General features: G+C 49.9%; 1 protein-coding gene across 3 annotated transcripts in view; it reads left to right on the top strand.

Moving 5' to 3' along the window:
• Positions 1 to 178: 178 nt before the first annotated feature.
• Positions 179 to 27,888, top strand: part of NOS2 (nitric oxide synthase 2) — a 40,317-nt gene continuing 12,607 nt past the window's right edge. Inside the window, exons 1-15 of one of the 3 annotated variants that reach the window (XM_082371280.1) lie at positions 179 to 3,334; positions 4,457 to 4,629; positions 11,497 to 11,581; positions 12,366 to 12,485; positions 13,539 to 13,687; positions 17,094 to 17,256; positions 18,052 to 18,143; positions 19,080 to 19,221; positions 19,313 to 19,452; positions 20,776 to 20,950; positions 21,044 to 21,145; positions 24,260 to 24,454; positions 25,526 to 25,608; positions 26,129 to 26,273; positions 27,143 to 27,247. In XM_082371280.1, coding sequence (XP_082227406.1) covers positions 4,520 to 4,629; positions 11,497 to 11,581; positions 12,366 to 12,485; positions 13,539 to 13,687; positions 17,094 to 17,256; positions 18,052 to 18,143; positions 19,080 to 19,221; positions 19,313 to 19,452; positions 20,776 to 20,950; positions 21,044 to 21,145; positions 24,260 to 24,454; positions 25,526 to 25,608; positions 26,129 to 26,273; positions 27,143 to 27,247 — 1,806 coding nt within the window. In that variant the 5' untranslated portion in view covers positions 179 to 3,334; positions 4,457 to 4,519. Of the gene's footprint in view, positions 3,335 to 4,456; positions 4,630 to 8,540; positions 8,708 to 11,496; positions 11,582 to 12,362; positions 12,486 to 13,538; positions 13,688 to 17,093; positions 17,257 to 18,051; positions 18,144 to 19,079; positions 19,222 to 19,312; positions 19,453 to 20,775; positions 20,951 to 21,043; positions 21,146 to 24,259; positions 24,455 to 25,525; positions 25,609 to 26,128; positions 26,274 to 27,142; positions 27,248 to 27,888 lie in introns of those variants that run through there. The other 2 variants (XM_082371278.1, XM_082371279.1) reach the window with 2 other exon arrangements.

The following is a 27,888-nucleotide window of genomic DNA, read 5'->3' as shown; positions in this document are numbered from 1 at the left end:
AGGCCCAGGAATGTGGCCTGTTGGGTAAGCTGGGCCAAAGGTGAGGCAGACCCAGAAAGCACAGGACAAGCAGAGACGGAAATCCCTGACAACCTCCAGGATGGGGACCAGCCCTAGATCCTGCAGACTAGAGCTCTGGGGTAAGCATCACTGTTTGTGCCAGATCAGCGACTGCCTGCTGTGTGACTGTGGGCAATCTCTTAACCTCTCTGTGTGTCACCATCCTTACTGCTATTCTTACTCCCCTCTTTGCTATTTGCTAATTAAGAGAGTATTGGGATAGTGGTGATGGTTACACACAACATTGTGAATATAATAAAAACCACTGCAGTGTACACTTTAAAATAGTTAAAATGGTGAATTTTAGGTTATATCCATTTTATCCTAATAAGAAAATAAATAAATGAGTGTAATGTTACAGAGAGAAAGAGAATTGGGAATTTAAAAGCAAATGTTTGTAGTAGAGTGCTGACCTGTGTGAAGAAGGGAACTTTGGAAGTCAGGTCACGTCACCTGCTTGCTCTTTGTCAAAAAGTAAATTTTTCCTCTCTGACCCATAGCAGGGACCAAAATTCTTGTGTGTCTGCCTTTTTGCTCCATAGCTCAAAGCGTGTTCTTGTATCGCATTTACTCACTTTATCTTGGCCACTGTTTCTTTTTATTTTTTGAATTTTATTTTGTTTTATTTTTATACAGCAGGTTCTTATTAGTTTTCTATTTTATACATATTAGTGTATATATGTCAATCCCAATCTCCCAATTCATCCCACCACCACCGCCCCCCACCCCGCTCTCCCCCCTTGGTGTCCATTATGTGAAAAGTCAGGCCCAGAGATGAGAGGTGACTTTTCTGAGGTCACACAGCAGCTCAGTATCAGAGCTGTCACTAGAACCCAGGACCTCTCAGGCTAAATTGCAGCCACATCGTCAAAGCCTGTTACTCAGGTTGGACAGTCACTGCTGACCCAAACCCTGCCATGAGCCAAGAACATCATGCTTGGTAGATGCTGGATTAGAGGTGAGATGGCAACCTTGAAGCTCAGGCTAGTGACCTGAGCAGAATGCAGAGGAACAGGAAGAGGAAACAAATGGTTTCGGAGCCCTAACTCTGGGCCAGCTACTCTGAGGGCCCTTGACTGGCACCACTCATGATTCATTCAGCTTATGCTTCTCCAGTGCCCACTCTGTGCCGGTCAGTAGGTGTTGGGGATATTGGGTGATGGGGACAGCACGGTCCCTTACTCCCAAGGGCTTGTGATTTGGTAGGGAGACAGTCAGGAGATCTGGGTTCCTGCCTGGCTCTGCCACAGATTCACCTGAGACTCCAGATGCCTTGGTTTCCATACCTGTCCAGAGAGGGAGGAATCAAAGAAGACAGTGGACACACAGGCAGCTGGCTGGTTATAAGCATGACACACCTCAGGGGGTCATGTAAAGGGAGGCCCCTTGCAGAGGTAAGCTGACAACAAGATAATGAGTACAATAGGGACACTCTCCGGGGACTGCATTTGGAAGCGGTCCTCTTCATCAGGGTGGGAGCATCTAAGAGAGTGAGCCAGGGCACCATCCTCAAATGAAGGGCAAGACACATCCTGGGATTCCACTGCCCATGCATCCAAAGCCCAACTGTCATATGTCTGATTGATTAAATAACTAAATAACTGCATTTTCTGAAGCAAAACCAACCAGGTGTTCTGAGGCCAAGCAGATGGGATTCTAGAGGAGTCCATGAATGCCAAGTAGTAGTACCCATCTCACAGGATTGGTGGAGGAGTTAAAGGAGTTAATACATGTATTTGCTGCAGGTATAGTCAGAATATGTGGAAGCAGTTACAGGGAATAGGGTTAGAGTGAGGCAAACTCCTAGTCATCCCTCAAAACCCTGCCCTGGTGTCTTCTCCCCTGTGAACCTTCCCTGAGCAATGCAGTTTCAGCTTCTTCAGGATGCCACCCCTCCAACACTGCGTGTACCACTCGATACAATAATTATCCATTCTTTTCTCTAAGCTTTGTACTTCCTGAACCCAGGGACTCTGCATCTCTCCTCAAGCAGTATTAGTTTCCCTGAACTGAACTGGCTAAAGCCTAAATGAAGAATGGCTTTGACATATTGCAACTCATCACAGTCTACTCCTATTTTTCATTCATTCATTCACTCACTCAACAGAGATCTTTGAGCTCCTCTTTATGTCTTTATTCAGTTTTTTCTATCTTAGGCAAATTCAATTGATTATAATTCTGCATTTAATTTGGAAAATGAGGGAAGGAAATGAATGGATTGTGACAGCGATGTGTTAGGATGGTGAGATCAAGGGTGGGTTTTTTCCCCTGCATTTTTGACTCTTACCTAACATAGTTGTTATTTTACTTTTATAATGGAACAATTCATCCCATATAGGAATACTGTATTCGAGGCACTATAATAAATGGAATTATAAGAAAGGATAAAGAAATTAAAATGCAATTTCTGTTATAAGAAAGGATTTTTTTTCCCCTGTAGAAAATAACTCTACCTGCCATGCTCCCCTGGTTTACTCAGAGCTGAAGTGTGAGACATTAGTGACACCAACATCTGAGAGGTCTCTCTGTGCCAAGGGCTTTCCTTCCCTTCCACAAACCTCAAGCTGAATGATTCAGGGACCTGTTGGGAACACTACATGACCCAGCATCACTGGCCTTCTGTAACCTGGGCATTTTCCAGTGTGTTCGATATTGTCAATATTTCTCAGCTTCCTGAACTTCTGCCATGAACTGGAACATTGAGAGTCTGCACAGAAATTAACCAGAGCACTCTCTACTGAGGGAAAAAAAAAATCCCCCAGAGTCTGAAAGTGAAGCAACATGGTTTAGCTAAATAAAACCTGGCTCCACGATGACTCCTTTATTGGACCCACCATCCTGCTGGTGAGCCACTGCCTTGGACCCTGGACCAGGAAGTGGTGCATTTACTGAGGATGCACCACACGGAGTGATGTAACAGCAGGATCAAGTCACTCATAGGTCAGGATTCCCAGTCATAAATTAGCTAATTGTACACCCAGCTGGGGACACTCCCTTCGGAAACCAAAAAAAGAGACTTTTATGCAAAAACGGCTCCCTGGATGCCATGGGTTGGGTATAAATACTTCCTCGCTGCGGTATAATCATAACTTGGCAGCGAGTTGAAGACTGAGGCTCTCTGGCCCCAGGGAATTCAGCATTGCTGGTTTAAAACCTCTCAGCCACCGTTAGTGAGGGAACTGGGCAGTTATAGACGGTTCCGAAGTTCTCAAGGTGAAGGTCCCCCCACGTTTGCTTGTCGGTACCCTGCAGAGGCAGCACAGCCAGCTGCAAGGTGAGTTGTCTTCATTTCTGGGGAAGCTGCTGTTTTGAGAGGGTTTTGCTTCTTCCTGTTTGGGAAGGCTCAGAAAACTGTGGGACTTTTCTTCCTACAGAGATAAATTGGTAGAAAATCTAAGAAACACCAATATGAGGTTTGGCCATTTGAACAGGGCATCTTGTTCAGATTTTTTTTTTCTGCAAAATTTGCTGTAGTTGCTACATTTCAAGGCAAAACTTTTTGGAGAGTGGGGAGTAATCTACTGAGAATTCTATTTTTATATCGATGATACTGTCCAGTCCTTATAACATGCACCTTTTCCCTCCCAAATAAATTTTGTTAAGATAACTGTTATTAAGCCCCTTTTATGGAAGAAGAAATGCATCTTTTAAATAACTTGACCCAGGTCATGTAACTAGTAAAGCTAGGATTTGAACCCAGATTTGGGAGGCCCTAAAATTCTTACATGGGCCACAACATCACCACACTGCCTCCCAACACAAAGCCTTTTTCCATGGAGGAGGCATGCTGGGGACAAGCCCAGACCAGTCCTGGGCCTCCACTTACATCTTCTGTTTTGGTCTTTTTTTTTTTAAAAGGAGATGATCTCAAATATTGAGAATTAAGTGCATTTTTCCCCACAAATAATTATGCCTCCCCCATAATAAAAAAGGAGCAGATGACAGCATTGACAACAACTGCAAAATCTGAAAAGATTTCAGGCAGCTATGACTTGAATGCTTTCCCCAGTGACAGGTGCTGATTAGATCCTGCAGGGACAGGCAGAGGTGCCCATACTTCAATGACCTGCAGGCTCCTCCCCACCTTGCCTCGGGTCAGCAATGAAGTTTTCCCAGTCAGGTCCCATTCAGGAGGCTCACAGGGTTTGTACTTTGTCCTCATTAAGCTACGTGTTTTTCCTTTAGGTAGTTATGTGGCTCTGTAGAATTAAAGTCCATAGGATCCCCACATGCCACACCAAAATAGGAGCAGAGGTTTCAAAGCCCTGATGAAGTGGCTGCTCAAGACTTACATTAGCCTCTGTACTGATTCTGCAGTAAACTAACCACATTGAGAAGGCCCAGTTCTGTATACTCTTCCTCAACCTCCCATCTCGGTCTCCTTCTCCTTCCTCAGCCCACAGAGAAGAACCTCTGAGTTTAAATCCAGAGAAGAGACGTGCTTTGCAAAACCGCAGAGATGGCCTGTCCCTGGCAGTTTCTATTCAAGGCCAAATCCTATAAGTTTGACTTGACTGAGGAAATAGACATCAACAACAATGTGGAGAAAGCCCACCAGCCTCTCTCCAGGTAAGCTTTTCCCTGCTGCCACCTTCTGCTGGTCTCCTCTGGGTTTCCATTCCCTGCTCTGCCAACTCAGAATTCCTCTCTGCTCCTGGCTTCTCACGGGAGGTCTGTTCTCGCCGGATGCTTCTTGGATGTCCCTATTGGAATTGGATGCAGCCACTGTTTATTGGGCACCTCATTGCACCTGACACTATGTGAAGAAGGAAGGGCCATGGCACAGTCCTGTGGGGAGAATATAGGAAGGGGATATGGAATACCTGACTTGAGAATGGAAGGCAGTAGAGCCCAGTGGTTAGGACCAGGGTGGTATCCTGGCCAACGTCCCCCTTTTTTTTTTTTTAAAGATTTTTTTTTTGATGTGGACCATTTTTTTTTTAAGTCTTTATTGAATTTGTTTATTGCTTCTGTTTTACGTTTTGGTTTTTTTGGCCGTGAGGCATGTGGGATCTTAACTCCCCAACCAGGGATCAAACCTGCACATTGGACCATCAGGGAAGTCCCTCAACGTCCCCTCTGATTCACCAGTGCACATGCCTCACTGGTGGTTAGATATTCTGAATATCAACCTGGTGAAGGGTGCCAGGAAGTTAGAAAAACTGTACCCAAGCCTTGTGCTGGGCCTCACTCATTGGCTCTGAGCTGTCTCTCACTGGCTCTGTGACCTAGGGCAGGTGAACCTCTCTGAGCCTCAGATGTTCTCATCTGCGGTCTGGGGAACCAATGCGACCCATCCTGTAGCATTTTGAGGATGAAATGAGAGTGGGCATGTAGAGCAATTAGCAGTGTGCCCATACAGAGCAGGTGCTCAATAAACGCAAGGTTTATTGTAACCAAACACTCACTCTGGGCCAGGGCCATCTAGGGCACTTCACAGGTTTTACTGCTCAACTGACCTTCACTGGGGCTCTGTGAAGCACAAGTTATTGTCTCATTTTACAGTTAAGGAAACAGAAGCTTTAAGTAAGAGTGGTGTGACTTCCCCCAAAGTCACCTGACTGGTAACTACAGAGTTGGAATTTCTTCCACCCCCTTGCACTTTGTAGGAGAAGTAGGGGCTTGAATGCAAAGCAGGGGATTTGGATTTTCTCTGCTTGGCCACGGGGAGCCGTTGTAGATTCTTGAGCAAGATTGTCCAGGTATAGCGTGTGGGTTGAACTAGAGGAGAGAACGTTTGAAACCAGGCGGTCTGGGCTGTGGTGGCCAAGGTGGCCAAGAGACCAAGAGATGAGAACACAGGGTTGGATGGCCTCTAGATGCCCTCCCGGCACTGCAGACTCAAATGCTGCAGACTGACAGCAGTTTCATCGCTCCTCCTGGGGTCTCTGGAGGGCCTGAACCCCAGGAATCTGCTTTGACTCTTCTTGGTCATCCCTTCCTTCTCTTCACCTCATGACTGCAGCCCCGGCCGACTGACCTCCCCCAGCTGCAGCCCCCACGCTGGTTCTGACCTCTCTCACCCCAACTTGACTTCTAGCAGGTCATGCTCCTGCTCTAGAGTCTGCAGTGGCTCCCCATTGCCTGTCACCACACTGAGGCTTGACTGACTGCAGGGTTCTGTATGATCACCCTTCCCAGACAGAAGGTCCATCCCACCTGCCCAGCCCAGCCTTCCTCTGTTTCCCAGTGTCTGTACACGGCCCAGTCCTCCTTTGATTCATCCAGACCCAATCCATCCCCTACCTTTCAAGATCATCCTGAATCCCCCTCCTCCCCTAACCCTTACAGGGTGGCCTACAGCCTTCAGCCTTGAATTCTAGACCCTCTGCTAGCACTGTCTTGTGTTTTGGGACCATTCAGGACACCTGAGCTGTAGGTTCACCTGAGGCAAACTAGCTGACTTACCCCAGATTTTTAAGCTGGGCTGGGCTGGCAGAAGTGCTCAAATCAGATATTCGAGGTGACTGAGAGAAAATATCACACATCAATTTATTTAACAGTCCTCCCAACAATCAGTGAGGAAGGAACTTTTGTTATCCTCCTACTGTAGCAATGAGGATGCTGAAGGCTAGAAAGTTTAAGTAATTTTTGAGATCTCACAGTTAGCAAATGACAGAGCCAGGAGTCAAACCCGGGCAGCCTGACTGATGACCACTATACTGGCTGCCCTGCTTTTAGTCCTAGGCATGTTCCAGCCCATTAACAATGATTTGCTGAGGGCCACTCCTCTGGCACTGTGCTGGGGGTCATGGGGCTGTCGGTGAAGCCCTTCTGTTTATCAATTAAGTAAATAATAAATTGATTCACTTATTCATTGCATAAAAAGCAGCTAAAAGGAACAGATAATGTTTATAAAGTTCTTATTACTGTGTCAGTAATGAGGCAGGAACTGTTATTAGCCTTATTTTACAAGGTTGAGTGACTTACTCGAGGTTGACATCTGGAAAGTGGTAGAGCTGAGGTTTGAACCAAGTCTAAACTCATAACCTCTCCACTCTGTGGACTCTCTCTGAGGGCCTGCTGTGTGCTGGGCTGAGAAAGGCACAGAGAAAAGAGACCCAGGTCCCTCTGTCAGGGAGGGAATGGGGAAACGATACCTTCCTCACTAGTTTGGGGAGGAATACACAGAAATCGGGATGTTAAAGAGCCTTATAAATTGGGTGAGGGTGGGGTGGGACAGAGAGGTAGACAGGAGGTTACAGGAGAATTCGGGGGCACTGGGATCTATTCTGGGGATACTGGAGGGGGCCTGGCCTGGCTGTAGTGTGTGTAGGGGGGGGAGCGGGGGTGGGGAGAGGGCTTTAGCAAGGAGGTAGGCCCAGCTGGACTGCACCCACAGTGGGATGGGGGCGGGGGAGGATGTTACTGGAAGAGGAAGCAGCAGCACAAAGGGGATTTTATCCTGAAAGCAGCGGGAGCCAATTAATATGTTTTGATCTTGAAAAGTAATTTTAAAATCCGTTCAGGTGTAACAAGACCAAGAACTTTAGATGGGAGTAATGGTTCCATATTTTGTGTAAACAAATGATTAGGAAGTGAACATGGGGCACGTGTCTGTGTTTTAGAGACAAAGGCAAATGTTGGGAACAGCTAGGTGAAGGTAAATGGAATTTGGGACAAAGTCAAGCTGGGTTGCAGTTGGCTCAGAATAAATATGTACCCTCTTTCATTCCACGTTAATTTGGGTTTAGGATTAAATATGCTGGAGGATGTGCAGGAGGGCTCCTTGTACTCTGGGGTCAGGGCTGCTGCCCTGTCCCGGTCTGGACCCTGGGAGTTATCCTGCTCCCAGTGTAAGAAGCAACGTACAGATGGAGCAAGGTCAGTGGCCCTGTGCCTTCCAAGTAGTAAGGACCAGGAGCCTGAAGGGACCTGAGGGGGCTCCTGGTCCAACTGCCCAGCCACCCGGTCTCCCACTGAAAGTCACCCCCCCAGCTGTGACCTTCTTTGGGGCTTCTTTCCTGGAATTGCACTGAACATGCAGGAAAGAAATAGCACTTCCTAGGGCATCCCTGTAAGGTGAGAGAGCTTGGGCTGTGGCCCTGGGGCTGCTGTGTGGTCTTAAGCAAGATCCTTGACTTCTCTGGACCTCTGTCTGGCTTCCTTCTTGGTCAAGTGGGAATAACAATATAGAAGTGCCTTCTTGACTGGATTTAGTAAGGGATAGATGAAATGACAGGAAAGCTTGCTTCGTAAACTATAAAGCACTGTACAGTGGGAGTTATTATTATGATCATTACTGTTTTTTCATGGGGAATAACAAACCCAAGGCCGGCCATACCTGCCCCTGGGTCTCAGCCCAGAGAAAGTCCAGTGGCATCCAGAAGGCAGACTTCCCTGCGGACGCCAGCTGGAGCGGAGGCGCGGGACGCGGCGGCCGCCTGCGGAGCGGACGCTCTGGCCCGGGTCCAGGCTACGGGTGAAGCCGCTTCTCCGGCTCGCTCCGCCCCGGGGAGGGGGCTGCTTGGTCCGGCGGCGATAAAGGGGCCGCGCGGCAGGGCGCAGGGCGCCCTCCGAGCTGCGCCCACGCCGGGGCCATGCGCGAGGGGCTGGGCGCGGCGTGCGAGGCTGCCCGGCCCCGACTCTGCCGGCTCCTTCGCAGGATCCTCCGGCCGCAGCCAGCCTGCGGCCCCCGCCGAGCCAGGTACTGCGCCCGGCCGGGATCCGCCCTGGGAGGGAGGCGGGCGGCACCGCGCGGGGCCCCGACTCGAACACCGGCGCGCACTGCCCCTCTCTGAGCCTCGGGTTTCCGGGGAAAATATGAGGATTGGAATGTTCGCTCTGTAGGATTCCGATGAGGATTTACTTAAAGGGTTTTCCTGGTTTAGAACGCTTTAGGGGTTGCAACTCAGTAGCCACAAAGACCCAGAGAAGCCCCACAGGCACCCCTAAGAGGCGTCTGTACGGGCTGGAGTAGGAACTGTGGATGTTTCAGCACTTGGGAGCTTTCTGGATTTTTCAGCCCTGGGGCTGCAACACCCTTTAGGATAGATAGGGTTAAGAGAGCAAAGAGGTTCTTGTTTTACAAATAAGATCCATTTTCCAGAGCGCCTCCCTGCCCCCCGACCCTTGGTGTATGGAGAGGTGGGAGCATGTGCAGGAGTGGGAACAGCGGGGGAATCAGTCCCCGGACGAGCCGCGGACTGCAGCGCTGACCTCAGCGTCCTCTCCCTCAAGCGCTTGTGGACAGTGCTGGGTCTGAGCAAGAGCCACGCTCCAGCTCTCCTTTTGATGGCAGGTCCTTAAGGGTCCCTGTTGCCGTGAAGGACCAAGCAGGACCAAGCACAACTGTGGGTTTAGCCAAATTGCACGTGTCTGGATGGATGACGCAATAATTTGGCAATAAGTATCCAGAACCTTAATATGCTCACCAGGCTTCTGGGCACCCTATCTTCCAGCAGCTAACCCAAAGAAATCACTAGGGGAGAGAGGACTGTGTGCATAGCTTTCTATTCATTTTTTTCAAATTTAAAAATATTTCCCAATTATGAAAGGAATTCATGGTCACTGAAAAAAAGTTGGAAAATGCAGACAAGGATAAAGAAAATTCAAAACATCTGTGATCTTATCAATTAATGCTAGTCACTGTTAATATCTGCTAGCATTTCCCCTAGGTGTTTTTCTATGCTTTTGTACACACACACACACACACACACACACACACGCACAGAGCCGGCATCAGACCACGTATACGGTTTGAGGCATTATTTATAATAGTGGAGAAACTGGACACAATCTAAATATCCAGCCCTAAGCGGTGGGGCCAGGCTCACTATGGTCCGTCTGTAGAGTGGATTTTTAGGTAGCTTTTTAATATCTGGGAGCAGTAGTTATGCTAAGTGAACAAAGACATTGTTTCTCAATCTAAAAGTTACTGTGGACTGGTAAGCTTCTCAAATTCTCCAGTTCTATGGCCAGAAGTAAATGAGAGGAAACATGAATAAGAATGGTGGGGCTTGGGGGTGAGGGGTGATGGTAAAAGCTTGAGAAGGGCAGTAGAGCATTGCCTCCCTGAGGACCCCAGCCTCAAAGCATCTTCCCCTTTAGGCAGCCCCATGATGACTGCTCAGCCATGGCTTACCTGTTCTGAATGTCCAGATGACCCTATATTGGCTTTTTTCTGGTGGGGCACACCAGACCAGACCAGTTGGGTGATGATGGCCAGTCCCATGGAGGGTGCTTTACAGGGCCACTGAATCACTTGATTCAGATAGAAGTTACTTTCTGATACATAGTTACTTTCTCTTAAAGGGACACTATCTCTTTATAGTTATAAATCATATAATGCAACTATATAATGTATGTAGTTTATTATATAATGCGAATATAAATGGTCATTACTTTTTCCAATAACAAAAGCAACACACACTCATTTGTTATTTTCCGACATCACAGGTGTGTGTAAGGTGGAAAATGAGCGACCTTTGTAGTACTCTCTAACTGCCTTTCCCTTTGGATGTGTATACACCCCAGAAAATACTGCAAAGAACATGGGACACAGGATGCTTTCTTACTGAGATGCCCCAGGAGGAGGCACGTGTGGGGTGTGACTCTTGGATGGATGCTCACGTGTCTTCCGTTCTCCGTAGCATTTACTGGGAGAGCGAACCTGAAATCCCAAACCAGAACCAATGGTTTCTGAATGACTTCAGACTATTAGGGCTTCTTCTTCTTCAAAGGATAGGCTGGATTCTTTTAAATCTGTTGTTGTGAAGCAAATAGACCAATATATTTTTAAAAAACGTTCTTCTCTTCCAGAAATACTGAGATATTTAGGCATGACGTGAGGTCTCAGACTTGCTTTAAAATGAGAGTGCGGGCTGGGAGAGTAACGTTGAAATAAAATTGACGGTGGGTTGATAATTGTTCAATTGGGTTGAATCTGGGTGAAAGGCTCATGGGGGTTTATTACACTCTTCTCTCTAATTGTGTATGTTTAACATTTTCCATAATAAAAATTTAGAATAAATAGATAAACCAAGATAAATCAAGTGCTTTAAATAAAAAAGCGTTAAGTCCCAAAGAGGGAGTGGCTGGTGGACAGTACTGCTGGCCTGCGAGGACAGGGTTGAAGGAGCCATCCTCTGCCAGCTCAGCCTTATACCATGTTTGTACTCGGCTTTGGAAGGGGGCATCTTCGCAGAGCTTCTGTGGGTCACCCTTTGGGCCGTTCACTTTGGTTCGGCTCCCCTCGTGACTTTTTGGCTTTGTAGGGGGCAGGCAAGGGAAGAAGAGGAGGAGGGAGGGTGGTGATGGTGCAGAGACTGGATGGGCCAGCTGCCTCCCTCACCACGTTGACTGGAAACGCTGACGTTCACTCCCACCCTCTAGACCTCACCCCCCCCTCCCTCAATGAGGGGCTGGCAGAGGGAACGCTGAGATCCCTCTCTGCCTTCAGATACTCCGTCTCATGATAGCTGTTTCCTTTTGCAGTCCAGTGACACAGGATGACCCCAAATGTCACAGCCTTGGCAAGCACCGGAATGAGTCTTCCCAGCCCCTCACGGGGACAGCAAAGGTCAGTGAGTCACTCGGATGTGGGAAGCCCCTTCCCCGCTCGCCCAGGCACAGCAGCCTGGTGGAAGCTGGGGTCTGGGGCAGGGAGTAGAGACCCGGGGACACAGGTGGGGACAAGGAAGAGCTTTGGGAGAGCGGGATGAACCATGGTGATCGGGAGTGGTGGCCCCCCAGGTGCGCAGGCACCTGGGTGACTTGCCTGTGTGGGCTGGCAGGCCTGGGGGAGGGCAGACTACTCATGGAGCCAGAGTAAGATGCTCAGAAATAATCCCGAACTCAGCAGCTGAGCCTCCAGCCCCAGCCCCAGCCCCAGCCCCTAGCCCACTGGTTCCACCTTCCCTAAGTGCTTTGGCCCTTAGTGTTCCAGAGAGGTGGGCAGAGAACCGGCTTTCATATTCTTAAATGCCTTCATGGAAGGCAGTGATACGTTCTCCCTGTCCTGATTTCTGTTCTCAGGAGTAGTGGCTGTGACAGTAATCTCTGTCACTTCTAACCTTAGTCCCTCATGTTGCGGTTCCCCTGAGGGAGCATTTGGCAGGCTCTTGGATGAGGAGAGAAGCCTGGCCAGTGGCCCAGGCACCTGGAGCTCTTAGCAGGCGCTGGCCCAGGTGGCCAGGCTGCCGGAAAGGGAGGAGGGATGTGGACCAACACCGGGACCTGTGTACCCACCCACAGCTCCTCACCCACCCAGAGCCCAAGCAGGGCCTAGGGCCTGGGAGAGACCCATGGAGTCCTGGGGTTGGAGGCATTTGGAAATCCCTGGTTTTTTTGCTCCCTCTTAGCAGTCTCCAGAATCCCTGGTCAAGCCGGCTGCACCCCCATCGGCCTGCCCACGGCATGTGAGGATCAAAAACTGGGGCAGTGGGATGACTTTCCAAGACACACTTCACCACAAGGCCAAAAGGGTGAGAAGTCTGGGGCTTCTGGGAGAACCACTTTCGTCCCAAGTCAGCGAAGCCATCAAGGCCCTTAATGGATCAAACAGATGTCCCCTTGGGCAAACCAGACAGGCATCAGCTTGGGCAAAGGGTACTGGGAACAGAGACGCTTGTTTCTCACAAATTACAGTAGGAAGTATATGATGCTGACTCCCTGTTAACTCCCCAATGGATGATGGATAATCCAGAAGGTGAGATAAACAATTACAGGAACAAATTAATTCTTTCTCAGAGAGACAGATTTTAGCATTGCATTCGGGAGAATTTTCTAACAGAACTGTCCAAAGCTGGACTGAACTATCCAGTCCAGTCCCGTAGTGAGCTCCCTATCACTAGAAGGATTCAAGTGCTATTTGATAGGGAGGTTGGAAAGGGGTTCAAGCATCCAGTGAGTAGTTGGACTAAGTGTCCTTTAAAGCTCCTTATTATCTTTTAAGTTTCTTATTCTAACTTTAGAATGTATTCTGTGATTGTAAAGTGGGAAAGAATTGAAAATTTCAAGGCCATGAAAGCAGGGTCATTTCCCACACCTTCCAGAAATGACCACTGTTAACCTTTGGGTGTATTTTCTTTCAGTATTTTTTCTGTGCCATCCCCTGACTTTGGGATTTGCACCTTCTCAATTCATTTTGGCTGAACAGCAATAGTTTGTCCCCAGGAGTCATATCAGCCTCTTTAAATGAGAAGGTAGTTGAGATCTTCCCAGGGATCGAGCTGCTGACTTTGCTCTGGGTCTGGGGCTGGCTGGGGGGCAGGGCCAGAGACTGAGCCCAGGGTGGTGGGAGCAGCCCCAACCCATAGCCACTGGGGTTCAGCCAGTAGAGGAGAGGAGATATGAGTCGGGGGAAGGCCTGGTGGACCCCAAGGAGGAGGTGCCACAGAGGTGGAGAGGGGTGGCAGGGAGCTGGAGCAGCCAGAGTGGAAGGAGGTGGCCAGGGCAGCTGGCCCTGGAGGAGGATGGCCATCAACGCCTGCGCTGAGGGGCCAGGCAGCCAGCCTCACCGCCACCTCTCTTTCCAGGATTTCGCTTGCAAGTCCAGGTCTTGCCTGGGAGCCATCGTGAACCCCAAAAGTTTGACCATAGGACCCAGGGACAAGCCTACCCTCCCAGAAGAGCTTCTACCTCAAGCTATTGAATTTGTCAACCAGTATTACGGCTCCTTCAAAGAGTAAGTCTTGCTTCCTGCAGCATCGCTGCCTCCCCATCCCCTGAGCTCTCCTGTCTCCTGCCCTTTCCCTCGGACCCCAGACCCCTTTCCTTCCCAGGTTTGCAATGGACCGAGGGCTAAAACATAGTTTTTCAGGGAAAAGACCCTGGATAGGTTCTCAAAACCATAAGACAAAGAGGCATGGCAGTAATGGTTGAAAGTGCGGGTCGGGTAACTAAACATTTGAGTTTGAATCCTGTTCCACCAGTAACTGGTCCTGTATCCTTGGGAAATCTATTTACCCTCTGTGTGCCTCAACTTCCTCACAGGTCAAAGCAGGGTCATGATAAAACCTGGCTCATAAGATTGTTGCGAGGATTAAACAAATTTAGAACAGCGTCCTGGCACAAAGTAATGAGTTGATATACAAAACCTTTTACTATGAAATGTTTGAGATAGAAAGAACCTCAGAGACCACCTAGCCAAGCCCTCCACCTCCAAGTGTGAGCCGGGAAGCCCAGCGACAGCTAGAGTTCAGTCCCAGCTAGAATTCAGGCCACCTGACTTGGAGAGATCTCTTTGCACTGTACTCTGTGGGGATCTATATTGCTGAGTTTCATAAAATATATGGCTATTAATTTAGGTCCTTTTATATCTTTAAAATAAAAATGCCCAAAGGGATTGTAAGATAGAATGGCCAAGGGAATGGATTTGCTGTTTTATGGGCTGGGAGGGGAGTCTGGCTTTTATGGTGCAGCCCCACGTGGCACTTTACTGCACGAAGTGAACCACAGAAGTAACCTGGGACACCCCCTCCCCATGGCAGAAAGAGTGGCTCCTGGTGATGCCACGTCCCCTCTGCTCTGACCTGCAGTGTCTGAGCTGGAAGGGGCCTTGAGTCTATGAAGGAGACCCTTAACTTCTGGGGCTGTGATCCTCTACCCTGGCTGCACAGTGGTCGCTGTTAAGGGCTTTGCAAAATACTGGTGCCAGGGTCCCCTGGGCTGGGGGCATCAGCTTCTCGGGAAGTGTGGAGGGAGCGGATACTCATGTTCTTTAAAAGCTCCCAAGGCAATTCTAATGTACGACGGGACTGAGAACCCTGTCAGGGGTTTGCTGCTCTGTGTGCTGTATAAATAGAACCTCTGCAGAAGTGCTTTGTCACTAGGAGGTCCAAGGTCCTTAGGCTTTCAACTCGGTTGTTGACTTACGAGCTTTTCAGGGTCAAGGAATTTTCTTGATGGGCTTCACTGGACCACTATATTGAAGCTGACCTTTACTGAGCGCTAGGTATGTTCTGGGCTCTGCCTTATGTAAGGCTCGCCATGACTCTATGGGACTGGTACCATTATTATCCTCCCCACACTGTACAGACGAGGAAACCAAAGCCTGTGGAGGAGATGTAACTTGCTCAAAGTCACACGTTCTGAAGTCCCAGAGCTGGGATTTGAGCCCAAGCAGTTTGGCGCAGAGCCCCTGCTTTAAACCTCAATGTTCTAGCATCCAGCTCTTTGACTTTGAAGGTTCTGACTCCCTGCTGGACCTGGGGGTTCCTGCTGCTGTTTGGAAGGCAACTGGGTGGGTGTTAGCCCCAGGAAGCTACAGGGCTGCTCTTGCTGGCTGTTCAAAACCCATTTACTTTTCACAGAGGGAAAAAGTTCCACTTTTCACAGTCACAAATCCATGGCTTGGACCCCCCAAGTGGTCCTGGGGGTGTGAGTGACAGATGGCAGCCCATCCCCACAATTACACTAGCAGCCAAAGGCACGGACAGCTGGGCCGGTTCAGTCTTTTGTGAGTGAAGGATTGTATAGTTAGAAATTGTAACTTGCTGAATGTTCTGTCCAAAGCCAGTTCACCGATGCCAAAAGCCACTCCCTCTTTTCAGAACTAATAGGCATCATAACATTTTAGTGCCTCAGAAATGTGACTATTTGAAAACAGTGGTAAAATGTAAAACGCTAAAGGAATTGGGTGAGAACGTAAAATAATCTTTTCTTACGTAGTCCCATGTTAACACTACCAAGTATGTTGGAAGCATCTGTGTTCTGGTGGTCGCTACTGTTTTCATGCTCAGATGCAGAGCAGGGAATGCTGCTAGAAGCTTTGTTTGGGGAAGGAGGGCTGCCGATGGTGGGGCAGCCTCAACCTCACCCAGCAGGTCTTTATGCCAGGAGTGTCCTTGAAGATAAATAGCACCGAGTGTTTTGTCTTTGAGCTTTCTTTCTTTAATCAGGGAAGAGTTGTCAAGACACTCTTCATCCACAGAAAGGCCATTTTGTCTTGAGTTGTCCACTCTCCTTAATCAGGAGTTCATTCCTTAAATAGTTTTGTTTGTTGCAACTTGAAATGTCTTTGGTGCTGATTGGAAATCTCAAGGTTGCTCTGTGTGTGTGTGTGTGTGTGTGTGTGTGTGTGTGTGTGTGTGTGTGTGTGTGTGTGTTTCAAAACCTTCCTGGCTGTGGGACATTTTTGAAGCCTGGAAGGGGAGGGGAGAAGCCAGTTTGGAAATCTCACATGGGACAGCTGGCCGAGCGGCGCGGGGGTTGAGAAAGCTCGCTGTAGAGAGCCTGTGACGTTGGACCACACTGTGGAGGGCTCCTCCTTGAGCGGCCCTGGGGCCCCGCAGGCTGAGTCCTGAGAGCAGGTCCCCATCTGGGCCTGACCAGGGAAGCGTGGGCAGGCCCTGCACATCTCTGGGCTTGCAATCCCTCCCACCCAGGGTGGAAGGTAGAAGGTTAAGAGCCTGGGCTTGGCATCAGGGAACCTGAGTCTGAGTCCTGAGTTTGTTCTTTACCACACTTCTGTTCCTGGGCCAGTACTTAACCTTGTGGATACACCGACTATAAAAAAAGACACAAAAATGCCTCCCTCACAGACTCAGAGGGACCCTGACTGTGGGTGGCTTCGCCCAGTACCTGGCTCACAATGAGTACTCAGTACACAGGATCTGCTGTGGGGGGGACTGATTCATCTCTTAACCAAGGGAAGGTGGACGGGTGCTCCCCTGGCTGAGAGGCAAGATGGGGCTGCGGCTTGCTGGACGCTCCTCCAAGTGTCTGAGAAGCGCTGCACTCCGTGCTGAGATGAATATGATTCGAGAAAAAGCTCCTGGAAACGACAAGGGTGCTGGTGGGACCAGGACCCGCTATGTAACGTGCAGGAGCCAGTGTGAAAATAAAAACATGGCTTCCTGTTCACAGATGATTAAGAATTCAAGACAGCAGAGCATTAAACCCAGCATGGAGCCCTTCTGAGCTCAGGGCCCTGGTCACATGCCCATGAAGCTGGCTCTGGAGGGGACGGTCTCCCTGAGAGACATCTTGCCCTCCTGGTGTCCTAGTTCAGTTCCTGCTTCTGTGGATTGAATCATCTCCATTTAAGGCCATCTCATTGTTGATCTTCCTGATGTCTTCCCGTCCCCCAGGGCAAAAATAGAGGAACATCTGGCCAGGGTGGAAGCGGTAACAAAGGAGATAGAAACAACAGGAACCTACCAGCTGACGGGAGATGAGCTCATCTTCGCCACCAAGCAGGCCTGGCGCAACGCCCCCCGCTGCATCGGGAGGATCCAGTGGTCCAACCTGCAGGTGAACTCCCTTAGACAGAGCAGGAGAGGAAGCTGGGAGCCCGGCGGGCCCTGAGCAGTGGCTCCCAGCAGCCCGCCGAGCTGTGCCCGGGGCTCCCTGCGTCCTCTCTCCCCAGCCCTGAGCTTGAGATGGGGGCTCATGGCCACCCACCCCCACCGCCCCAGAGCTTGAGCTTGAGATGTGTGGCCGTGCCGCCCCAGAGTCTAGAATCCGATCTCAGCACCAGGATTCCTAGCCGATCTCTCTCTCTTGCATTAAATTTTGGAGACTAAACGCCAACGTGAAACCAAACGACCTTGCTCTCATTATTGCTGAGGCCCTGGTTGTTTACCTCGACTGAATTCTTGGCTTTTAGAAAACATTTCCTTTATCCTAGCCTCCTAAGCTGTCTTTACGTTTTATTGCTGGATAATAGTGAAAGTACTTGGACAGATAAAGAGATAAGAAATGCCAACGGAACCAGCTCTGGCTGTAATAAAATGTTCTGGAGGCCGTGTGTAACATGTATAAAGCAACTAGGCCGTGGGAATCCTGACTCACGGTGCTTGAGAATCAGGTTTTCTTGGGGGTTGGGTTTTGATAGGGTCTTCCAGGTGAGGGCGTCTGGGCTCCCCTAGGAGAGCGGAGGAAGGGTGAAGGGGCAGAGAGGAGGATGCCCTCCTCGGCGAGGCATTCGGGTCGTGGGGTTTGGGGCCACTCCCTCAGTCCCCGTGACTTAGCTTTTAAGATCAGCTCCAAGGCCTCTGTCCTCACGGTCCTTGACGCGCATGGTCTGGGTGGGCTGTGTGCGTGCAGGTCTTCGACGCGCGGAGCTGTTCCACGGCCCAGGAGATGTTCGAGCACATCTGCAGACACCTGCGTTATGCCACCAACAGCGGCAACATCAGGTGGGTGTGCTTTTCCCCAGGCTACGAGGCTACGCTGGGGCCCGCCCTGCCCCCAAGTCTTAGCCAAGAGATGCAGATGAGTTTAGGGGAGGCATCTGGGCTCCAGGAGAGACCAGGGAGAAAGAAAGGAGAAAGATTCGGCTTCTTCAGGGAGCCCTCGCAGTGAGCCGGCCTCCGTGAGCTTAGTGCCTCGTCAGTGGCCCATTTCCTTGGTTTCTTTCTGACTTGTAGCCATTTGGAGGTGATGGGGGGATCCTTAAGAAGCAACTTCTCCACTCTTCGAGGTTAAGGCTCCCCACTTTGTAGAGGAGATGAGAAGTTGGTTTTGCAGCCAATGTGGTGATTTTCTTAGAGGTGGGGGAGCGGCTGCCCATCAGTGCCACCCCTGCCTTACCTTCCCCTTCCCCTAGCCAAGGAGGTCAAGGTCAACTCATTCATTCATTTTTCTGTTCAGCAAACACTCAGTGCCCACCTGATGAGGACCCAACACAGGGCTAGGCATGGGGGTGGAAGTGACTAGGACCCTAAGACGAGGCTCCAGCCCACTATGAACCTATGCCTTGCACGAGACAAGTGTCCAGCTAACTCAATGGCAAAGAGAACTGTGGCGCAGCTAGGGAAAGGGTTGGAGCAGCTAACCGCGCCCGAGGGGTGGGGAGGGTTCCCTGGAGGGGGTGGTCCCTGGGCCGGTCTGGAAGGAAGGGTAGGAGCTGGAGGGAGAAGAAGAAAGGAGAGGGTATGTCAGGAAGTGGACGGGTTACACAGAGGCCAGTGAGAGCTTGGCATGTCTCAGAGCTGCAGGGGTTTGGTTCAGTTAGCTCAGGTGCAGAGGGCTGGGGAGTGGGAAGATAGGAGGGGGCAGGGGACCTGTTGGGGATGGCTGGGAGTGGCCACTGAAGCTGGGTGGTAAACAGCACTGTCCTCACCTTCGGGAAGGTTGGCCATCACCGTGTTCCCCCAACGGAGCGACGGGAAACATGACTTCCGGGTCTGGAACGCCCAGCTCATCCAGTACGCCGGCTACCAGATGCCTGATGGCACCATCAGAGGGGACCCTGCCAGCGTGGAGTTCACCCAGGTACTAGATCCGGCTTTGGTGGGTGAGAGTGGAGCCCAGAGGGGTCAAGGGACTTGGATCTCCAGACTCACTTGGCCTGTCTTGTTTTCAGCTGTGCATCGACCTGGGCTGGAAGCCCAAGTACGGCCGCTTCGATGTGGTGCCTCTGGTCCTGCAGGCTGATGGCCAGGACCCTGAGCTCTTCGAAATCCCTCCCGACCTTGTGTTTGAGGTGCCCATGGAACATCCCAAGTAAGCAGGCTGTGGGGGATGGGGGTGTGAGTTCACATGCATGCCCCCTCCTTTCCTTAATGAGACCTCAGTCCTCAGGACCCTCCCTGCACCTCCCCCAAAGCCCAGCCAGCAGCAGGTGATACCCAGAAGGGCCGACTTTCAAGGCCTGCCTTGTCGCCCTTGTACAGCAACTCTGCACTTGCATTTCGGGCCTCAGACTTATAATGAGATGCTGATGGTGACAGGAAAGCAATGGCTTAGACAGACCAGGCTCTAGCAGCTTGGGAAGAAGTGACCTCAGGAAAGGAATCCTTGAAAGGCTCTGAGATTCTCACACTGTGCAGCCCAGGCCTCTTTGACCTTCCTGCCAACTCTCTTAGCCTTCCCTCTCCTGACTGATGACAGTACTTCAAGAGCTCATCTGGTTCAGCCCCTCCTCCAGGCAGCTCTAATAATTACAAAAATACCTGCATACATTGACACTCACTATGTAGCAGGCATTAGGCTGGGCTCTTCTTTTTGTCCCTTGAATATACTGAACTTACTCCTACCTCAGGGCCTTTGCACTTGCTCTTCCCTCTGCCTGACGTGCCCTTTCTTCAGAATTTTGCAGACTTCATTTCTTCTTGTCAGTGAGGTATTTCCTGAATGTTACCTGTTCTGAGAAGCCTCTTCTGAACACCCAGTCTAGAGTAAGCACCCTCACCCTCCATCTGACACATCACCTTGTCTTTATTTTCCTATTTATTTATTTGTTTACCTATTTATAGTCTGTAAGGTCCTTGAGAATTAGGGATGTTGTCTTTCTTGTTCGGCAATATATCCCCAACACATAGTGGGGTGCCTGGCTCATGGTAAGTGCTCAATTATAAATATTTCTGGAATGAATGAATATACTAATAAAGGATACTATTATTTTCACAATAATCCCATGAGTTTGATGCTCTTATCTCTATTTTGTTGGTGGGGATGCTAGGGCTCAAAGAGGCTAAACAATATCCCAAGGTTACACAGCTAGTAATCAGTAAGGCAGAACTTGAACCCAGGCTTTCTGACACTGGAATCCTTAAGTGCCTTGTTATGTTGGGTCCTCAGCATTTAGCACAGGGCCTGTCATATACTTGATGCTTAATATGTTTGCGTGAATGAACTCGTGAATGAATGTATAATTAGCGAATGACACGTGGTGCGTCAATTCACCTCTCCAGGTGGGATGAACTTAGAGATCAGCACTTGGAAAGGAGTTTTCTTGGTGCACTCTTTCTCTGAAGCTTTTTTTGGGGGGGGTGAGTGTGGGCCAAAGTGAAGGCCCCATTGCCACCAGCTCTGCCTCCCTACCAGGTATGAGTGGTTCCGGGAGCTGGAGCTGAAGTGGTATGCCCTGCCGGCCGTAGCCAACATGCTGCTCGAGGTGGGTGGCCTTGAGTTCCCCGGGTGCCCCTTCAACGGTTGGTATATGGGCACGGAGATCGGAGTCCGGGACTTCTGTGACGTCCAGCGCTACAACATCCTGGAGGTAACGAAGACCGTCTAGCTGGGCTGGCTGGAGGTGCGGGCCTGCAGCTGGGATCCAAGAGACTGACTCAACCCCATTTCTCTGCCTTTGCAGGAAGTGGGCAGGAGGATGGGCCTGGAAACACACAAGGTGGCCTCACTCTGGAAAGACCGGGCTGTCATTGAGATCAACGTCGCTGTGCTCCACAGTTTCCAGGCACGTCTGGTGTTTGCGGGTCTGAAGGCTTTCTGGTTAGAAGGTCATATGGTCCAGCCGCCCATGTCATGCTTGATTTTCCCCTTACGGCATTGCTCATTTATTCACACATCAAACAACGTTGAACACCCTGTTTGTGCCAGGCACAGTGCTAGGTGCTGGGGATAGAGAGACAAGCCCTCTCAAGTCTGCTAGTGTAAACTTGAATGCTTCTAGCAACAGGCAACTCCTTACCTCCCAAGGCTGGTCAGTTCCTGCGCTTGAGCACTGAATCCTGTCCTCTCTCAATTTTCAAGGACTTTACTCCTGAAAATCCTCCCCGCCCTCTGCCCCGGAACATTGATACCTCCTTATCCACTGGATCATTCCCATCAGTGATCAGTAAGCTGTAATGATTCCCATCTCAAAGAGATAAATGGCTAGCTAACCAAATACTCCCCCTACCCAGCTACTACCTTGTTTCTCTGCTTCCCTTTTACGGCAAAACCATTGAAAGACCTCATTACACGTCCTCATCCCCCAGCCACTCCAGTCAGGCTTTTATCCTCCACAGCTCTGCCAGTCACACTGGAATTCTGGCTGTTGTTCAAACTCACCAAGATGGTTCCCACCTAAGGGCCTTTGCACTTGCTTTTTCCTCTGCCCAGAACACTCTTGCCACAAATCATCCCGTGACCGGCTCCTTCCCTTCATCCAGGTCTCAACTGTCACCTCTTCAGAGTAGCCCTCCCTGATGACACCATAAACAATGGCATCCTTACCCACCTCCATCCTGTCTTTCTTATTCCTTTAACCTTTTCTTTCTTTTCCTCCATAATCCTTATTAGCTCCTGACATTATGGAGTCCATCTACTTCTTTCTTTGTTTCCCCCATTAGAATGTAAGCTCCATGGGGCAGGGACCTTGTCTCTCTTGTCCACTGCTCTACCCCTGGAGCCTAGAAGAGTGTCTGGCACGTGGCAGATGCTAAAAAAAATATATGTATTGGATGAATGAACGAGAGGCCACGTCCACCTGAGCAGTTGTTGCCCTTGCTTCCCTATCTGGGCAGCAGCAGCCCCCAAACACAGCAGGTTGGCTCCTGTGTGGGACTGAGCCCTCGGGTCCATCTGCTGTTCTCACTCATATAAACACTCCCCTTCCTTTGGGGAAGGAGCCATGGACGAGTGAAGCTATTACTTTAGAAGCTGGGACCATGTCCACAAAGTTGGCAGATGCCCTGGAGGCCAGACCGCAGGGCAGAGAGCCATGCATTCATTCAGCAAAGTTTTATTGTGCATTTTCCATGTGTCAGACCCTAGGCCAGGCCAAGAGTATGAGTGGTGAACAAAATAGACAGAAACCCTGGCCTTGTGGAATGTAGTGGGAGCTGACATTAAACACCCAGTAAATACATATTATCACACACTGTTCCCCAGAGCTCGTCACGCTATAGGCATGTCAAGCTTGTGCCTGATTTTGGGGAGTGGGGAGGGGCATGGGTCAGCTCCGAGACAGGACAGGAAGACCCCCCTGGGGCTGACCCAGCTCGGGAAGACCCCACTGGCTGTGGATCACACATCCTGACTCCTGCAGGCTCCCACCATCAGCTCTGATATTGGCAGGATGCGGATATGTCCCAGGAAACTGCTGATCTCAACTGTGTCCTGACCATTGCTGACCACGTCCCTCCACTGCTTGAGAGTCTCCAAGACTTCCTCATGACCCTCCTTCAGGGTCAGCTTCAAAGACTTGGCCTCATTTCCTCATCTGTAAAACGGAGATAATAATGGTACCTCCCTCACTAGGTTACTGTAAGAATTAAATGAAAATGAATGCAAAATATTTAGCTGCACTGCCTGACCCATAGTCATCACTCAAAAAACATTAGTTTTGTTGTTTTATTATTTATTACTGTTACAACCATTCTCACAGCTCTCATCATCAGCTCCTGAGCCTAAAACTGGTCTGGCACCCAGTAGTTGCGGTGTGTGTACGTATAAAATTTTAGAAGGCATGGCTGGTCCTACTGAAGCCTACTGGCTCCTCTCCTGCCTACCGGCCTTGACTGATGCAGTGTCCTCCTCCAGGACTGCCCGTCTGCTGCCTAACTGGTACCCATCTCTCAAAACTCACTTCCTCTTAGAAACTGTCTCTAAAATCCCCCATCTCTCCTCTGGGCCCCTGTATGAGCTAAGCCCTCCCTCGACCCTCCGTCAGCACCTGCACTCACCTCCATCGTAGCTTCTATCAGACCATGTGAAATGGCTGATGTCTTTCTGCCTCCCCCAGTTAGAGTATGATCCAATACAGAGAAGGGGCCACGTCTTTCACCTCTGTATGCAATACCTGGTAGATAGAAATAATAATAGCAGCTAACATTCATTGAGCACGTTTTATGCTTTACTTGTATTATTTTATTGCATTCTTTCAACAACGTCATGATGTAGGAACTATTACCATCCCCATTTTACAGATGAGGAAACTGAGGTTAAGGAACTAATAGCTCAAAGTAACATGGCTAATAAGAGGCCAAGGTTTGAACCACTCCATGAAACCAATGTCTCTTGACTACATGAGTTGCTGCAGACGATGTGGCTGCCCTTGTTGGATCATTCCAGGAAGGCTCAGACCCCTTGGCTTCTAATTTTAGGATGTGGGACATTGTGGTGATTTGTCTTCCATGCACTGTGGTTCCCCCCAGTACTTCAGTCCTCTTCCAAAGAACCTAGTTCCTCCTTGGCTGAGACAGCCACATCCTTGGGGAGGTGACTCCTGGAACTCTCTACCAACAAGTGACAAAAAGCCACTGGTTTGATTCATCAGCATCCAGAGAGCCATTTGTGGGAGTTCAGGGAGACTTGTGGGCCTGAGAAGCTGGACACCGCCCCCAGAGGGCCAAGCGGGGGCAGCATGTGGCCTGTGGGCTGACCATGGCTATGGTGACTGCTTGGGTTCCTCAGAGGCTCTGGAAGTACTTTGCATTTGGGTATTTATTTTCAGCAGCGAGAAGGGGGCCAGAGGAGATTGGGCTCCCATTTTACAGATTGCCAGGCCCTTCCGTAGTCCATCTGGGAGCCCTGCAGCCAACCGACCACTCTCCTCAACTCCCCTTCTTGCCTCCTTCTGATTTAGAAGCATAATGTGACCATCACGGACCACCACTCAGCTGCAGAGTCCTTCATGAAGTACATGCAGAATGAGCACCGGTCCCGAGGGGGCTGCCCAGCTGACTGGATTTGGCTGGTCCCCCCAATTTCTGGAAGCATCACCCCCGTGTTCCACCAGGAGATGTTAAATTATATCCTGTCCCCTTTCTACTACTACCAGGTAAGAGAGGGACCTTCCTCTCCTTTCTGTCTTGGGAGCTCAGGGGTGGAGAGAGTGTGTGTGTCTGCACGTGTGTGCATGCGTGTACACATGCGTGCATGCGTGTGTGTTTGCATGTGCCTGTGCACATGTGTGCTCACTAGTGCAGGACATACAAGGAAGGATCGGGGATACAGAGGCATATTTTTAATGCTTTTCAGGCTTCACTCAAGGATGCTTTTGTCCATTTCTACAGAAGTGAGACTGAAGGAAATACCTTTTATGGTACCTTTAGTAGCCCGTTGTTCTGACGGAGTTTAAGCTCCTTAGGGTGACCGCCACTGTGCCCGCCTGCTCGGGAGGGCTATAGACAGTCACATGGCATAATGGTGAAGAGCTTGGCTCCCAGGTCAGACACATCCAGGGGCGATTCTCCCACTTCCTAGCTGTATGATCTTGGGTGGGTCATTTCACCCATCTAAGCCCTGACTTTCTCATCTCTAAAAGGAGGGTCATCAACTCCGCGATGGAGGAGGTTGTGTGGATCACGTGAGCTGGTGCACGTAACAGCTCAGCCCAGTGTCCAGCCCAGAGTGCACTCAGGAACCGTTACCCAGTGAAGTGATTTCATTTTTTGTCAAAAAGCTCTTTGGTTAGATTTGGGGAAGAGCTTCCTTACTCTAAAAGTGATAAGTAGTGTGACTGACTGCCTGGGATAGTCTGCGCCTGTGGTCATAGCACCTTCGTCTACTCTCAGAGATATCCCAGGGCAGACTATGCATTATATACAATCTGTGTAGCCTTCCTAGTGACCAGACACCAAAAGAAAAGAGATGTGCAGCCTCTTCCTTCCAGGGGGACACTAGTGAGTGACAATCAACTGATCGTGTGCAGGTTCTGTGCTGGACATGAGCTACAACTTGGAGGGAGACAGGCAGATGCAGCCCTTCCCTGTGGGGCTTTCAGTGAAAGGGTGGGGACAGGACCTGCTCAACCCCCCAACTCACGAAGGCCATGAAGGGCCTTCTGTCTCTCCAAGCCCAAGCCAAGCCAGGGCCCACCTTGCCCACATACCTGCCCTCTTCTCTGAAGGTGGCGGCCTGGAAAACCCACGTCTGGCAGGATGAGAGGCGGAGACCCCGGAGAAGAGAGATTCGATTCAAAGTCTTGGTCAAGTAAGTGGAAGCAGCCAGTGTGGACATCTGAACCTCAGCCCTTCCTTCTAGGCCTTGAAGGGCAGGGAACAATGAGAAAGGGTTTGGAGAGACTTCCCTGGTAGTCCAGTGGTTAGGACTCTGCACTTCCACTGCAGGGGGCATGGGTTCGATCCCCCGTTGGGGAACTAAGATCCCGCATGCTGCACAGTGTGGCCAAATAAATTAATTAATTAATTAAAAGGTATATTAAAACTATAAAAAAGAGAGAGAGAAAGGGTTTGGCTCCCAGAAATCCAGACACCAATTCCCAGGGTCACCTGCCACCTCTGTCCCAGCTTTCTCTCTCCTCCATTTTCCCAAAGGGACTGAGTGGTGGGTTGAGTGGGGGAGGGGAGGGGAGGAGAAGGGCGGTGAGTCAGGGTTGATAGCTGGTGAGAAACCTGGGTTCTTTTTCCTCGATCTGCTGCACTTTAAATGCTGGGACCCCATCTTCCTCTGGAAGGCTGACTCAGCACACAGAGTATGTCTGTCCCCACAGAGCCGTGCTCTTTGCCTCAGTGCTGATGCATGAGAGAATGGCATCCCGGGTCAGAGCCACGATCCTCTTTGCAACAGAGACGGGAAGATCAGAAACGCTGGCCCAGGACCTAGGGGCCTTGTTCAGCTGCGCCTTCAACCCTAAGGTAGCCGACTCAGCCTATGCACGGAGAAGTCTGGGGCAAGTTAAAATGATTGCTCTGCTCCTGGATGTCCCCGAGCCTTGGGCATGCTGATGTACATTGAAAATCTGTGATAGAAGGAGAGAGGTGTGTCCAGGGATTCCCAAACTTACCTAGTAAATAAGCTTTTCATAGTGTTCCAGGGAACACAGTTTGAGAAACACATTCTTAATGCTGCTAAGTCTCAATATACATTAGCTGTTCTAGATGGATTTTATTCACCTTTACAGAACACCTCCTATATGGGGTGCAGTGCTAAATGTGAAGGGGGCAGAGGATGAATAAGATGCAGAGAAATAAAACAAAACTCCCAAGGGTGACTAATTCCTTCCACCAGTGTTGGATTTGATCCTCCATCACTGAAGGCCTCCTGGGTCAGGTAGGCCTGGGTAGAACCGCGAGGCCGTGACACATTTCACCTGAGATTAGCTTCAGGCAAAGCATTTGGGTCCCCAGAGGTGTTGTCATTTTTGTAACCTGCCCATCCCGTTTTTGTGGAAAATACGTCCACACACTCAGAATTCAAGGTAGTGATGGAAGCGGTGAGACGTGCTCTGATTTGGGACACGCGGTATTTTGGAGGCAAACCCTCCAGGGCTTGCTGATGTGTTAGCGTGGGAGAATCAAAGAATCGAGGATGCCGTGTTCAAATAGGTTCAGTAGACAGGGATTTGTTAAGTACTCACCTCCTCTGTGCCGGGCACCAGGGGACCGAGATGACGAAGGGGACTCCCAGCCTGAGTAGGGTGAGGGAAGCGCTGGGTGTCTGGGGAGGGCGTGGAGGGCGTCAGCCTGGCAAACAAGGGCTGATGTCCACCTTGGGTGTCGTGCAGGTTCTCTGCATGGACGAATACAAGTTGAGCCATCTGGAGGAGGAAGAGCTGCTGCTGGTGGTGACCAGCACGTTCGGGAACGGAGACTCCCCCGGCAACGGAGAGGTGGGTGGCCCGAGTCCCAGGGGTCTGGGGTCTGGTAGAGCCTAAGAGGACCAAGGAAAGGATCTGGGGACTCAGCATGTCCTAAGGAGGGCATTCGGGAGTGAGAGCTCAGATCACTCTGGGTCGCCCTAACGTCAGCCATTGGCCTGCCTCCTTCGGGACTTCCTCTGTATGCATGAGCTGCCTTTCCTGTGACGTACTTAATATATTTCAGTAAATTGACCTGCCTTTTTAAATTCAAAAATTCATGTTTAAAGGAAACTTTATATCACTCTCACAAATGGAAAGCCAGCAAAAATTGGTCCCAGGTAAATCCAATGAAAGCCAAGCAGTTATTGAATTTTAGCTGGATACTGTTGCCTAACCATGGCTTGCTTTGTTTTTTAAAAAGAGTAATAAGCAAGTATGAGAGAAGTGTTAAGTCTCCATTAGCAGCAGTCTGAGATTTTCTCCCTAGTGTTCAGGACAAAAGAATGAAATAATTGAAACAGGAATAACTATAAAAAATTACAGAAAAAAAGAATACTTTCTTACCATGTGATTTGACACTATTTTCCACCTAAAGTTATCTTGAGTTCCTGGGAAATCAGGGTTATTTCAGAGAATACGGGACCAGTTGTCACTCTGACAAGAAGAGAGGC

The sequence above is a fragment of the Balaenoptera borealis genome (assembly GCF_965194805.1).
Source record: "Balaenoptera borealis genome assembly, chromosome: 20".
Taxonomy (NCBI): Eukaryota; Metazoa; Chordata; class Mammalia; order Artiodactyla; family Balaenopteridae; genus Balaenoptera; species Balaenoptera borealis.
The sequence above is the reverse complement of the archived record's forward strand: the minus strand, read 5'-3'. Positions and strand labels throughout refer to the sequence as shown.